The sequence below is a fragment of the Struthio camelus genome, chromosome 2 (assembly GCF_040807025.1).
Source record: "Struthio camelus isolate bStrCam1 chromosome 2, bStrCam1.hap1, whole genome shotgun sequence".
Taxonomy (NCBI): domain Eukaryota; kingdom Metazoa; phylum Chordata; class Aves; order Struthioniformes; family Struthionidae; genus Struthio; species Struthio camelus.
Genome location: NC_090943.1, coordinates 132,139,167 through 132,154,335, shown reverse-complemented (window position 1 = coordinate 132,154,335; position 15,169 = coordinate 132,139,167). Strand labels below are relative to the sequence as shown.

Sequence of the window (15,169 nt, the reverse complement as noted above, 5' to 3'; positions counted from 1 at the left end):
CTCAAATTCTTCAGCAGGCATTTACGAAATAAAGCCTCAATCTGTGTGAGGTAATGCTTGAAGGACGTTTGCGTCTGGGTATCCTAAGTGAGATCTTTCCCATTGCGTTAAGGATCCTAAGCTCACAGATCACTGATCGCTCTAGTCCATGCAACCAAAATAAGACAAATTGGAGATAACGAAAAAATCTAGAGGCATGTAACAAGACAACAAACAAACTAAAATGCCCACATCAGAGCAAAGAATCAAACTGGTTCTTGAAAGGTGTCAGGACACAACGCTACCCTGAAGAAGCAGCTGCAGATTTTTCCAGCTCAGAGGTTGTTAAAGTCACTTTAATTTATTTCACGCCATAAAATCATCTGCCAGAGGAGGCACTGGGGATAACGAAGGAAAAAAAGAAAAAAAAGAAAAAAACCCATCTGAAATCCTAACTGACATAGTGTGGAGCGATTACGAGCCAGCAAAGGTAATTTGTGCAAGTCACATTCAAATCCTTGAAGCTCCCCAGGACAAGAGAGCGTTCACTCTGGTTTCCTCAGCACCAGCAAGGCAAGATTGTTTCTCATGAAGCTTCAAAAAGCTTCCAAAAAAAGTTATAAGATGAACAGAAATTAAACAAACAGAAGAATCACAGAAACTATTACAATGAAAGTATCTTCACCTTAGCGACTGTGTGGAAGCCCGACAGAAGTAGCGTTTGGACTTTTTTAAACACATGGTCCTCACTGAAACTGCTAGCTGAGCAACTACTCTAGTGCAGAATTTTTCAGAGAAGGAAATAGTATTATCACATAACTGTCTGTCTTTCCAAAAAAATAACTTGCCAAGAATAAGCAAAAGCTAGTACTGCAGCCAAAGAACTACTGCAGCCAACACAAAGGCCCTTATATGAAAGGAGTACACTACGCAATACCTGGAACGTGTTTTTTATAAATGCTGACAAAGAATAGATGTAACCGTACCTGACCAGATTAATAAAAGACTGGTTGCGTAGTCAGTGCCAGAAGGAACTCAACAGTCCAAGCCTCACACCAAAGATTCATTGTATTTGACCATTTCAAGACAATTAGCAATAAAGTGCCTGCCTACAAAACCTTCGTATATACCTCTGTACAATTCATCTCTGCAGTCACTCCAACATAACCGTTGGGTCACCTCCAGCCATGGAAAAAGAAAGAGAAAAGGAGCATTTGCCTTCTTCCCCAAGTGCTGCGGCAGCCTCCACATCAACCTGGGTATTACAACCGCATTGTGCAAAGCTAAGGCTGGAACGGCGGGAGAAGATCCACTGCAAACGGAAGGATAATTCACGGACTGATACACACACGTTTGCAGCACAAGCCAAACCAGGAGTTACAGCAACAAGAACCAAATCCCATAAAAGGTAAGAAAAAGGAACTGTACACAGGGAGCAAGAAATATCCTTCTGTGTCTCAGAAACATCAGGAAAAAATAAATATAGAGTCTCCACCAAAAATAACCGGAAACCTACACATATTTGTGTTAACGTAATTTCTTCTTACCAACCTAAAAAGCTTCAGCTTCAATAACATAAGGTCAAAATCAAGAGACTGATTTGAGCAGTTTTGTATTGCCCAACAATTTTTTAGAAAAGAGGAAGCACACTTTCACTCTGGGAAAGGAGACTGATTACACGTGCTCAAGGGACACTCATGCACATGAAATGCAAAAGAGATGTACTGTTGCCTGGAAAAGCTGCGAATCTCCCAGAAATATAAGAACAGGAATAATATAAAGATGCAAGCCTTTAAAAAAGGCTTAGAAAGATTAAAAAAAAAGAGGCGGGGGGGGGGAGAGGAGGGGGAAAAAAGAACAGAAACCGATGGAAGGAGTTACACGCCATCCCAAGACGACTATCATCTCGAAAAGCAAACGTGCCGTAAACAAAGGGAATAATATATATTTTCAAAGCAGACAGAGCGAAAGACAACAGTATTTTGAACGTCTCTACAGATTAAGATCTCCAAAACGCTGCTGTAGAATAGTTTCTAGTATTCAACTCTAAGAATACCCAGAAGCAAGACATTTTGAACATCTGTGGAAATCAAATGCTCTGTGAATGTTCACTTTAATATCCTCCTAGATAAGGGACATATTAAGTTATGTTATACACAAAGGGAAAGACTATTACTAAGTACGGAAGAGCATTTTCAAAAAAATTTAGGATTCAAAAAAGCTTATGATGGAAATTAATCATCAGCCACAGAGCCTTAAATTAATAATATTATTGTAATATTTTAGCTCATGTTTTATGGAAAAACTAGTTAGACTGCTTCACGTGTAATTACAAATTGCAAAGTCTATCAACAGCATTCTTCTATTAAACAAGAAAATGACCAAAAATCAGATAGCGCTTCTCAAAAAAGCCACCATTTAAAAAGTTGCATCAAGTTACAGTATTTCTTTGTTCATCTCCTGTGTGGCCGTTCTAGTTTTTAATAGCTTATCGTTTACAACATGGAAGAAGTATATCTAGTACCTAATTAATCACTGTGTTCCAAGAAAGACCACTTCCATTTAGTCTGTTACTAACTAAAAAGCCCGGCAAAGCCTAACATAATAGCTTTTTGCTCACCCCCACCTATTAGACATCTAACAGTCTGAAATCAATAACCATCATTTATCTAAACTACTTTACAAAGTATGAATATCCAAAGTCCTCTTACGCATGAGGGATTGTAGTTTTGAAAATATCCAGCATGCAATTGCAAGTCTTATCCCAGATTTCTAGGGTAAACTTTTCACCATTTAGGATGACAACATTCTCCAAACAGTTTGTACCAGACCGTGCTAGTTGTTCATTGTCTAGAAAAGACAAACAACGCATTTGTTTATTCGTGTTCAACATGGTAAAATGTTAGCATTGTTTAACATAAGTTGGTACAGTCCTACCTTGCTGCACACACCAGTACAGCTGTGCAAATATATCATCCAAAAGAACATCACTAAGTACGTCTAAATACTGCGTGAATACATCACATATTGCATAAAGTGCATGATTGCAAGTAGTTGTCATCCATTCAGCTTTCTAGGAGGGAGAAGAAAAGAATAACAACATTGATTAAGGTACGACTTGAGCACTTTAATGTATTTCAACTTTTAGGATATGCCTCTCTGTATTTATCACTGGTATGTATTTACTCAATTTGAATTGCTTTATTAACAGTCACTACCATTACCTAGATGCTGACATGCAGCTCTGTTTTGCAAACACCATCTGTGGACTGGAGAGAAATCTAAAAGACACCAATCTTTGGAGATGCCCACTTCTGCTGTGCTAGCTAGCAGGTTATTAAAAACAATATACACACACACACAAAGAGTTATTCTTTGAGACCAGATTATGCGACTGACGAGTACTTACCACCATATGGGACGCTACATTTGTTATTAAACTTAGTGTCCACCCTAACTCAGTAGTTTAACACCAACCTGTTTTCTATGTGTCTTCTAAGGATTTTCCAGAGAATAAAAATTTAAAAAAAAAAATGAGACTTGTCCTTTTATAAAGTCAGACAGAGCTTACCAAACAGTTGGCAACTTTGATCAAACTTCTAATACTAGTAATTTACACTTTAATGCTTTTAAGAAAAATTGACACTGCAGCCCCTACAGCCTCAGTAATGTGGGCAGAGACTGTTGTGGTGAGGAAGGGACATGAGGTTTTGCAGCTTTTTAAAAACCCATTTCTGTTTTGCTTCCTTGTCAGGACAGTACCTGTTTGGCTGGTCAAAACAGGGCAAGGAAAGCATGCTGCTTTTTTTATTCAAGCCATGAAAAAGTTCTGAACTAACGCTTTCTCAGTTCTTTCAAGCGTGACTTCACTCCTGATTACAAATGTCATTCCATCAACCTTGTTGCCACAAAATGATCGTGTACAACAGCTTCCAGACATATCAGTGGTGCAGTTCTGCTCACAAACCCTAATTTTAAGGATGCTGCACCTTGTGTTATTCTATTGTTCACAGTATAAACTACCTGTCCTTTTACACACATTGCTTGAAAAGAAAATGAGAAGAGTGACAGTACTTTCAAGAGAATACTAATAAAACACACCAAGGCAGTTAGGGCCAGTGGCTAACCACGCAAGTTATGAAGGTTTTTTTACATTACCTGATAAGATATATTACTTATCAGTTTTTCTATTGTAACTATAAATCTTATGCAAATTCTCTTCCCTATTTTTTTTTTCACCTCAGTCTGCTGTTCTGGCAGTTTCATGTTGTCAAATATCCTGAAGACAATCCGAAATAAATCTTGCCACCAGTGTTTTTCGTAAGTATGGCCATATGTCTTCATTATTTCAAACATTACTGTTAGGCCCCTGAAACAAAAAGAGAACAACATAGATGAAGAACTATACAAAAACTTACAGTAGACCAAGTATGTCCAGCTGCAACTGGACTGTTACAATAACTGTTACAAATACAAGTATTTTTAGGTAAGAAAACAGAGCTCTCAAATGAATATTAATCTTCACTGACTATAGAGGGGGGTCCAGATGCATAGCTTACATATAGAGGTGTAAATTTAAAAATTATCTGTATCCAGCCTTTCCTGTTTATCACAAAAACTGCAACAGAACACATTTTATTTGCAGGGGGTATTTGCGGCCCAGCATTCAAGGAAAATAACCATGTTTTATGCAAAAATCAGAGTACAGCTCTGCTTTTTCAACCCTTTTCCGCAATCCGTCACCAGTTAGTGGATCTTGGTATATAAAGTTATAAAATCCTTAAAGTATGTATGAGTGGAAAGATATGGGAAGGCAGGCTGGCAGGATCAGGCTCATTAGCTCGATTAAAACCAAAAAAGAAGATTCCAACAGAATTTGGCTATTGGGGTCCACAAAAAAAATCTACTCATCACACCACGCATTTTACAGTTGTTCGGACAAAACCAAAAATGTGACACAAGAGGCTTACTAGATCAACTATGACAAATCACTAAACTGGAACGTTGAACAGGAGTTTGTGTCACGGAACCTAATCTCCTATGTTTAAATTTACTTAAAAACGGAATAAAGAGGATTAGAGTTGCTACTGGAAAAATACAGACTTGGATATTAATCCAATTTAATACTTAATTTAAAAAAAGGATTTAGTGTATATCGTTTATTTGCACTTGACCTACTATATCAAAATAATGTTTACTTGATCTGCATCACCAAAGTTAAGTTGACTTTTACATCTTACTGTGTCCTATGTATAAATTACCTCCATCCCATCTGACAGCAAGTGTAGAGCTGAGCTGTTTTAATGAACTTATCTAATGAACTGAGAAGAGCTGATGTATTTCAATTTACTTAAGTGTTGGTTTCTTTTCAAAAGAAATATTAAGTAGTTATTATCTTTACGGCTATTCACCCTACATAGGTAATTCACCCTAAACAGCTACTAAAAAAAGGTTTGAATATTTAACTTTAGAAAATCAAATACTTCTCTGTTTAACGTAAGGCAATTATAGCCAGATAACTTTAGTTTTTATTATAATGGAAGGTAACTTAAGAATTTTAAATGTAAAGAACATAGACTTAATTTCTGTATTTCAGCATTTGTTTAAAAGGTACTTTTAAAGTCTGGTCTTCCCACAGTGATATCAGCTAAATTAAACACATAACTCATATATAACTGTATAACTTGATAATATAAACTCAATATATAACTTAGGCTGGTTGCATATACTAAGAGTGTTTTTTCTCCTTTAAAAGTATAAAGTAAGCCTTTTAAAATTTGAATTACAAATACTGATTGTTACCTGGTTCTTACATCTAATTTGCATCTATTGATGATACAGGACAACTCAAATAGAATTGGGAACCATCCTCTCACCCACACTCTGTCTTCAGGAGCTACATTCATATCATCACTTGTGTACTCCTTGAAAGCCTTTAGAAGCAAACACAGCGTTAGACAAAATAAAAGAATGTGCACATTCCACCCTCAACCATAAGCGTGAGCGTCTTCAAAATAAAACACAAGTTGGACTGAAAATAATTACTTCTACTGTACTAGTGTTATAGCATAATACCTCAAGTGAGCTGGCAATCCAAGTAATAATATAGAGATGATGAACTGTTATTCAAAGTAACGCTTAGTACATGATGAAAAATGAACTTTGCAAATAAACTCGACGATACATTCAAGCATTGGCTTTTGCTGGCAGTTTGGACCGAGTCTCTTATTCTGTTCTAAAGAAACAGCATTCAGTCTAACAATCTACTGTAACTTTTTAAGGAGATCAAGCATTTTTACTTATGCAACTATCTATTTGCTAACAATGGTTCTGAGTCGAGAACAGATCCTGAGAGATGCTGATCGTTAGCAATTCTGATGAAAACTAGCCACTAGATGAATTGGGGGAGGGGGAAAAGGAAATAAAAAAAAAATTTGCTGATACTTTCAAAGCCTGTGGCATTTTATAGCCCTGTTCCTTCTGAATAAAGTATATTCCTCATTAATCTCTGAAACTTGAAGTGAAGCCAATAAGGCTGGCACAAGTAATTTTTCCCTTTATAGAAGCATTGTTGATTAAAGCACTTATAATTTAGTGAATACAGACGATACCTGAGGTCTATCAGATACATATTTTGCACAGTGGCGAATGAGGCGGATCGCTTCCATACTGGTATCTGGAAATGCTGCATTGCAGGCAAATTCAGACAAGCACTTTACTGCATCCTGGAAAGAATCTATGGTTGCTGGGAAGTGTTTTTCAAATACAATTGCTGGGAGAAAAGTATGGACAGAAAAAAAAGGTGTCACATTTTCTAAGACAGATTTGAAAAAAAATCTTCAAATTCTAACATGAAATGATTATAACATAAGTCATGAGAGACTGGTCCACAGATTGGCCCTGTCAAATCCTTGAGCATTAATAAAAACTAAAAAAAGATTGCTCAACAAAATTGCACCTAGAGGACATTCTATTTTGATAGTAAATAAGTGTCTAAAGTTAATCAAGGTAGAATATAATTTAAAGGAGGGAAACTTTACACTTAAATAAGAAGAGAGCCTTATTGTTTAATATTAAGTCTGCGTGATTAGAGTTGAAGAGAGCTAGCTAAAGCACTGAGTTTCATCTACAAAAGGTCTTCTCTCAGCAATACGGTCCTGCTGCCTTGATTTTAAATAGTCACATTCAAGGAATGAAAAATTCTTAATTACAAAGCTGAAAACGCTTTAGGAAGTAGCAGAGGCTGAGACAGCCTAAGAGACCCTTTGTGGCACTTAAAGCTTAAGAGGGGAAAAAAAAAAAAAAAATCACAGTCCTATCTGTCTTGGCACTTTCTGCTAAACAGGGCCATAGACAAGCGCAATTAGAGGCAAGGAAAAAGATAAGCAAACAACGTAATAGTAAAACGATTACACAAGCTTATTTCTGAAAAAAGAATTTCTTCAAAGAAAGGAAAATGTATACAACAAGTAAAATCATGCAAGACTTGAGTAGTTTTACTTTAGAATAGTCAAAAAATTTAAAAGGCATAAAGGAAGACGGATGACGACCTTACTGAATTATCTTTATAAAGGTTTTCCCAGAGGACTGTTTGAAAAGTGTAAAATATAGGTTTTAAAGTAAGAAGTGAGCTTTACTATGCAGGCCACAGATCCAACAGAAAAAACAAAGCTCATCAGCCTCCAGAGTCAGATACAATTTCATGAAATCTGTGAATATCATCAGTACTCACTGACAATGTGTCCTGTGGTTTGGAATGCAAGTTCCACTATACTTTCATCCTGATCTGAGGCAGCCAAATGAAATACTGAAAAAATATTTTTCCAGCCTGAGCGAATGTTAGCAGCTTGGGAATTTACCATCTGTGCAATACACCGTACAACCATGTCTCGAATAGTCGGAGACCTAGATTAAGATGATAATAAACAGTAATTGTTTAAACGAAATTACCTGACCAATGAGAATAGTATATTTCTCCAGCCACTTGATTTTACAAAAGCAATTTGAAACAGTCATTGTGAAAGGTAGTTAGTGCTTATGATCCCAAACGATTCAGTTAATTGTATGTTATTACCTGTTTCTCTTCATTATATGTTCAAATGGTCTTAAGAAGTCCTTCTGGAATCGGAAATTAGCAAGTTCTCCCTTTTCTAAGAACTTCATTGATAATTGCCTTAATGAGTCTACCGCAAAAATAGCTACATCTTCATTGGGATTGCAGCCAACCTGATGACGTAAGCAGAGACTCGTAAGTTTGCTTTGGAATTCTACCTTACGGTTTCAGCCCAAGCTGCCTTTACGTTCGATAATGGAGATGTGGACAATTTAAACAATTAAAGACTAGCCAGTTCCATAAACCACATCCTTACACTTATTCACCAAATTCTTAATCCCTAACCAATTCCAGCTGTTTTCTACCTTACACACCCTAGCATACAAAGCTTCCTAAAAATAAACAAGCTGTCCAGAGAGACTTCAAAACGCTGTATTAAAAATATACGTCAAATATCTACATTATAAACAGTCAATTAAGACTTAAACAGGAAACAACCTCATATCCCAAACTCCTCACAACACCCAAATGAATGAGAACACACAAGAACCTAAAGGCAGCCAGTTTCAGACCCAGGCCATGATGAATAACTTAACGTACACCCCTGCTTTTACATTTATTACATTGTGCACCTTCACTTTTTCACAGGCCTTTCAACTTTACGATTTCTGTTCTGTTTGAGAGTACTTACACAGAAAGATAGAAAAACCAGCATAATTTAGGTGTGCACACTTTTTTTCCAGAAGTTCCAACAACTCTCTTCAGTAAAATTTGTGTTAATAATTCAAGCAGTATAATGATTAACAAGTATACCTTATTAAAATGATCTCCAATAACTTCCCAGATTCTAGACCACTGTAGCCTTATTCGACCCATGTTGTAGTAAGAAATCTCTACTATCTTCTGCAGACTAAACATTCGAGGGTGGGTAGCAGACAGCAGTTCATCCATAGATACAGCACAAAGCCAGCGGACAAAATCCACTGTTAAATGATCACAGAATTTAATTTAATATGTTTCCAAAGTCATCACAAAGCTGCTTTTTAGTTTACAGAGTAAAAGATGAAACTTACCAATAGCATTTCCATCCAACCTTGTAGATCCTGTAAATATTCTGTAAAGGGCAGTTTAAGAGATTATTGCACTTTCTAAAAAAAATGCATTTATTACATTTTTTTTTTTTATAATAATGCCTATCTTTATATAACCCCCACCAGCTACTTTTATTTGTTCAAAAAGGATTAATAACCACGAAAAAAAGTGAGTTTGGGAAAATAAATGCAGAAAGATTTCAATAATTTCAAATATTTAAAATCACTCCCATATACATGCCTGAGCATCAGGAACGAGCACTGTTTCCAGTACTGCGCACCCATCGACAGCAACTGAAGAACAATGTCAGTACCCTGTAAGCTGTTCAGCCCTGCCTCAAATACAGAAGTCTAACTAATCCAGAGTACATGATTTGTCTTTGCCATGACAAACAGATACCTGAAACACTTCCCATTATGAAGCAAGGAGAAACACTGCAAACCTGAAGAGCTATTATGTGTTTGACATGACGCCTCCAGGTAGTTTGATGCGATTTTACTGTAAGACAACTTTTACTGAACTGACATCAATCCTGCTGCCTATCCTCAAATCATGGAAACGCTTGTATGCCTTCCGAGTGATACCACATCGCAGTGTGACTGACTGTTTTGACAACCGTTTAGGCAATGGTGCTCTCAGACTTCTTACATGCTGAGGTAGCAAGACCCATTAAAACTCTTGTCTAATCAGTATTGCAAGATATAAAATGAGAATTTTTATGATATGTACTATGCTTGAGCATTTCCAGTTATCATGAATATGATTCATAGAAAGGAAGACTGGAACAATAATTTTGGAAATTTCAGTTGCCATCCACATAGCCTGGAGGAAAGGAAGGAGTCAGTAACTACATTTAGAAGTGGGTGTCTCACTAATGCTCCCTGTACAAAAATAAAATAATATTTGCTATGTTTTATATATAGCAAATCAAGATGCACCAGACTGTACCATCTTCATTTCTGCAACTCTCCTGTAATAATTTTATATCACTAAAAAGGCTTCTTGTCTGATTTCCCTTCTGTTCCTTACAGCAAACAATTCCGACTGCATTAAAAAAAAAAACCACAAACATAACCCCTCCCCGCCCCCAGCACTTTAATGTGGTAGTATTTATAGAATAGTGATTCCAAATACTAGTAAACTAATAATTTCCTATAATTAGGGCAGGGTATTCAAACACTGTTTTAAAAGTCTGAGATGCAAAGAGCAAACGTTATACGATACCTGTCTACAGCCACGACAACACTTTGGGAGCTAGTTTCACCAATGGATTCCTGAATACTTGCTATCTGCTTCCAATCCACGTTTCCACCAACTACAGAGAACAAAGTTTGAAAAAGACACAAGTGATAACAGAAAAAGGGTAGAGGAGAAAGAGGAAGGGAATGCATGTCACTACCTGTGTAATGGAATATATATTTAATTCACAATCAGAGCAGTACGCTATTAATTTCCCATGCATGAGCAGGGTATCTCAGTGAATAGCTGCATGCTGCACCTAGTCCTAATTCTCCAAATTCCCTGTCCCCGTATATCTATATTACTCCCAGGAGACAGTTCAGATTTGGAGCTACTGTATGAATAGATACAAGAGAGAAAATTTCAACAGCACAAGAGAAGCCTCTTTCCATCTTCAAATGGATCTTTGGCAATTCTGCTACTTTAAAAAAAAAATAAAAAAGAGAGAATAGCAAATACTGCACAAAGGAGAATTTTTCACACGTTATTAGCAACAATTGAGTAAAGCCATCCTGATATGTTTTCTTTTTAATCACTCATAGAGAAACGCTTCCACCAAAACTCCATCTTAAAGCTACTTCTCAACTACAGCAAAATTACCACCTAAAAATAATAAGGGGAGAAAAAAGTAAATAAAAATGGAAATACTTGTTTTGGAAGCTAGAAACTGCACCCCACAATTGAAAAAGCTCATTTTAAGACATTCCTAACTTCCCCGTGAGTAAGTTTCTGAAAGTCATGGTAACCTCTCCCTTCAAAACAAAAATAACCCAGGACAAAATAGAAAGTAACATTTTACAGTCTTAGGATTTTAGCTAATTCTACCTACCCGGTACTTAGTTCTTCTTAGACTAAGAAAAGTCTTAGAAAGAGTCAAAGACTCCAAGTCAGCAGTTTTATTCGTAAAGCCTTGCAGAGACAGAAAAATTCTTACGGTGTCAGACTGCCTCCTAAAAGTCTGCCACCGCATCTCGTTATGCTCCGCACCCAGCGTGGGCTGGAGACGACTGGCTGGTCAAGATAACTGACCCATCTGAAGTATTTTTCTAGAGTATTCATGGAGTATTCATACAAACTTTTATACTAGTACTTCAGCAGCTTGCAATACTATTGGGTTTGATCAAAACCTCCCTTTAAGCATACAAGTCAATTATTTAGCTTGACTCTTTGTAATGTGTCAGCCAACAAACGCATCGGATGAGAAGCTCTGTGAGAGGTGAATTGGAAGGGGTATTTTCAAGAAGTCAGGTAACCCTAACCACTTCTGCCAGTTTGCACAAAGACTTCTTGTCACTGTAGGATTTATGGTGAATGTTGGAAAGCCTAGAGACAGCAGATATTTTGGATGTGAATTTATATTCCAACAGCTATGAGATATTTCACAAGCAAACACACAGTCACCTACACAATTCCGCTTCGTGAAAAACTGCTTCGTCCGATTCCCGTTGTCCAAAGAGGATTTCTCCTTACCAAAACACTACACTTGGGATACTACTTACTCACAGCAGCAGCCTTTGTCTTCCAAATTCATGGACAGAAATTAGAACAGAAGAAAATTAAACTTCCCTGCTACTGCTCTGAGTAAAACATTCTGACCAAAGGAGCAAAGGAACAGATGCTTATTCCTTTGCTTTTACAGCACAACTGCCTGTGATGTCTGTAATTTCCAAGCAGAAGAGAAATGCTCCACAGCAAGGAGATAATGCAAGAGTGATGAAGACATTCAGATAGTGCCTGTCGAGTGCACACCTGAATCCCTATTCAGGCAGTAAATAAGCAATTTTTTTTTTAAAGGAACAAACAAGTACTTCAGTAAGAAGTTGTAAATGCTGCAAAAAATTAGACTCCTTATGCATATGTATAATTTGGTAAGCTTGTTTGAAAGATGAGGCTTCTGCATCAGACTGCAAATTCACTAATTAAACAACTATCTTCCTCAAAAGTGTATGTCTGTATACAGGGGTACTTATAGTACAGATTCTTCACAGTAACACAGTTTTACAGGAAGACTGTCGGAAAGCTATAGTTCCTAAAGATACCTCAGAGTCACTGTAGAAAGAAAATTAAAATATCTGCATCACAAAACAACAAAATCTTAGAAGGAAGAGTTATGTATTAATAAAGTCATTAAGTCATTAAGTGTATGAAAACTATATTCCAAGTGAGTTAGGCGTTTTCCTATAGGATCACAATGAAATTATTAACAAAGAGAGAGAAAATAGTTAAGTTTTCACGTGTGCACTATAACAAGCATTCCAGAATTTCAATTCAGAGAGAAATATTTTCATGCACTTAGACATAGGCTATTTCCTTACAAATGCAATTGGTAAGGGAAAAAAAGCCTTTATGAGCTGGATCTACACCACTGTCTAACAAATATGATTTAGAGACACCTGACCACAGTTTACATTCTTGAGCTATTAACATTTAAAATTTCTAAAGGCTAGTCACTTCAGCACAGAGAAACTGCCAGCATTTGGAAACGGCACAGTTGAATAGGTCACAGGGGAACACTAAAATCATGGATGCACATTAAGGAGCAGGAGCAGCTCACTATATGAGATGTTGGCAGATGCATTAATTTCCAAGGCACCTCTCGGTGAGGTGAGGAGAGTATATGGAGGCAGGCCAAAGGAGAGCACCACAGAAAGAAAAGGACTGACTGCAAACTAAGAAACACCGTGAGGAGGATGCAAAGCCAGACAGCGAGGCCTGGTTGAGGGCTAAGGTCAGGGAAGTAATTATAATTACTCCAAAAATGTTGCATAAAGACAAAGCTTAAGGGAACATAAAGCTTCTGCTTGACTGTGGTTAAAGATGTTCTCAGGAAGCTAGCATCATACTAAAATCGACACTTTCTTACAATCAAATGTGGTTATATTCTCTTGAAGCTCCCGTAGTTTCCTCATATCCTACACCTGCAGGTCTGTAACTGTGTTCCTATAAAAACACAACCTTGAATTTAAGATAGGACCTTTATACTTTTCTGGGAGGATTACAGGAAAGTAAATTGACTGAAGTTTTATTTTTAAAAAGGTGTTTTAATGTCTAGTTTACAGGAAGTGTTACGATTCCATAGAATTACATGTTTTTATCTAGTTAATTAGCTAGATAATTCTATATCATACTATCCGTACAAGTTCATTAACTAGATCATATTCATTTATCTAGTTCATTAGTGGTTTGAATGCATGTATTTCTCACAAACGCCCATAACAGCACGTTTAACCTGCGCATACGGCCGTGTCTGTTAGGTAAAGCACTCGAGGCACAAACTTTGCAGTATTATTAAACCTGGTCGTATCATTCTATCATCAGTGCATTCTTACTTGGTCAGCTATGTTTTTAATAGAAACAAATACATGCATTTACTTTTTGGAAGTTAATAATTTATCTTTTTGTTACATTCCTCACTCTCCCATCCTAGCAATAAAACTTAACGTAGTAAAAAAGTATTCCAGAGATGTCTAATCACAGCATAAGGCACAAATGCAGACACAGTTTTGGAAGAACCTCTCCATGGTTACATTTCTGAACCTGATAGCCACCCACAAAGCTAGGCACAAATTTTAATCAACTGTGCCTGAACAAAGCTAGTTTTTAAGTGAAGTAATTAATAACGAGACTACTTACCAAGTCCCAGCCCTGCAAATTCATCAGGTGCCTGATCTTTTGTTCCAGTAAAAGAACCTTCCCTGCCACGCACTGTTCCTGAGATGTAACGAGGTTTTACTCCAGTTCCTATTAACTGTGCCAGCTCAAGTTGACTGATGCATTTCAGAATCTAATCCAGAGAGCAAAGGAGTTACTTGCCAACAAAAAGTAGTCTGAAACAGCAAACAAATTCTTAAACTTTTTTCTAAAGGCATATCTTTGGAAAAAAAGAAAAAATTATAACTTCTAAACACCTAACGTCAGACAAGTACTCTCTGGCTTCTGACTAAAAGTGATTTTAATAATATAGTGTGTGTTTGTCACTATTTTATTTATTTATTTTAAACTTGGACATGTTTTCCTAATTTAACTGGGTGCACAACGTGCAATTCTACCTAATGGATGTACAAAAGTATACTCGGCATGCTACCTAGGAAACACTGTATGCATGCACAAACAAGTACACTGGCGCGCTCAAAACTGGTACACACATTTTCTTAGAGTTTAAGAACAAAAGACTCTTGTACCTCATGCCAGGAGTTTCCTAAATAGTTTCCATCTGTATGAGCCACTGTGATGAGTGTTTTAATTGTGTCAATATTCTTCTGTTTCATTTCAGTAATGCCAGAGCTCACCGTAAGTAACGTAAATCTTGCTAATGCTTGGACATAGGCATCTCTTTCAAGCTACAAAGGGAAGAAAAAGTAAGGTTTGTCTTGTGTATAAGTATTTTCTTAGATTCTTTCTTGTATTAGAATCAATCTGACTTCTTCTTTCCTTCAACAGAACATTTCAATCTAGTATTAACATCCACTCAGGAATGAGTCAATCACATTTTGCAGGTCAATATTACAAAACTACTTTAACAGGACTAATCCAGCTTACAAAAAAGCTTGACGTAACAGTAGTCTGCAGGAGCAGGCGACTGAACTTGATGATCCAGGAAGTCCTCTCCAATGCTCATGTTTCAGTAGCATACGTTTCAATGACAGACATAAATCAGAAAGACAGGTCTGAGTACCTAACAGTTTGATTAAGTATGTGTATGACCAAACTAATAAAATTAAGTCAACGCAAGAGTGCTTTGCTTATGTCCTCTCTACACCTTCGCTACTCAATATGACAAATTCCCTCCTTAAACTATTTCAAAGA

General features: G+C 36.8%; 1 protein-coding gene across 3 annotated transcripts in view; it reads right to left on the bottom strand.

Moving 5' to 3' along the window:
* Positions 1-15,169, bottom strand: part of ARFGEF1 (ARF guanine nucleotide exchange factor 1) — a 94,339-nt gene that overhangs the window by 11,100 nt on the left and 68,070 nt on the right. For all 3 annotated transcript variants that reach the window (XM_068932563.1, XM_068932564.1, XM_068932562.1), the window contains exons 21-32: positions 14,545-14,703; positions 13,997-14,147; positions 10,349-10,439; positions 9,106-9,146; positions 8,846-9,015; positions 8,054-8,205; positions 7,712-7,884; positions 6,591-6,751; positions 5,782-5,912; positions 4,219-4,348; positions 2,917-3,052; positions 2,691-2,829 (exon numbers count right to left, since the gene is read on the bottom strand). In XM_068932563.1, the coding sequence (XP_068788664.1) occupies positions 2,691-2,829; positions 2,917-3,052; positions 4,219-4,348; positions 5,782-5,912; positions 6,591-6,751; positions 7,712-7,884; positions 8,054-8,205; positions 8,846-9,015; positions 9,106-9,146; positions 10,349-10,439; positions 13,997-14,147; positions 14,545-14,703 (1,634 nt within the window). The remainder of the gene's footprint in view (positions 1-2,690; positions 2,830-2,916; positions 3,053-4,218; positions 4,349-5,781; positions 5,913-6,590; positions 6,752-7,711; positions 7,885-8,053; positions 8,206-8,845; positions 9,016-9,105; positions 9,147-10,348; positions 10,440-13,996; positions 14,148-14,544; positions 14,704-15,169) is intronic.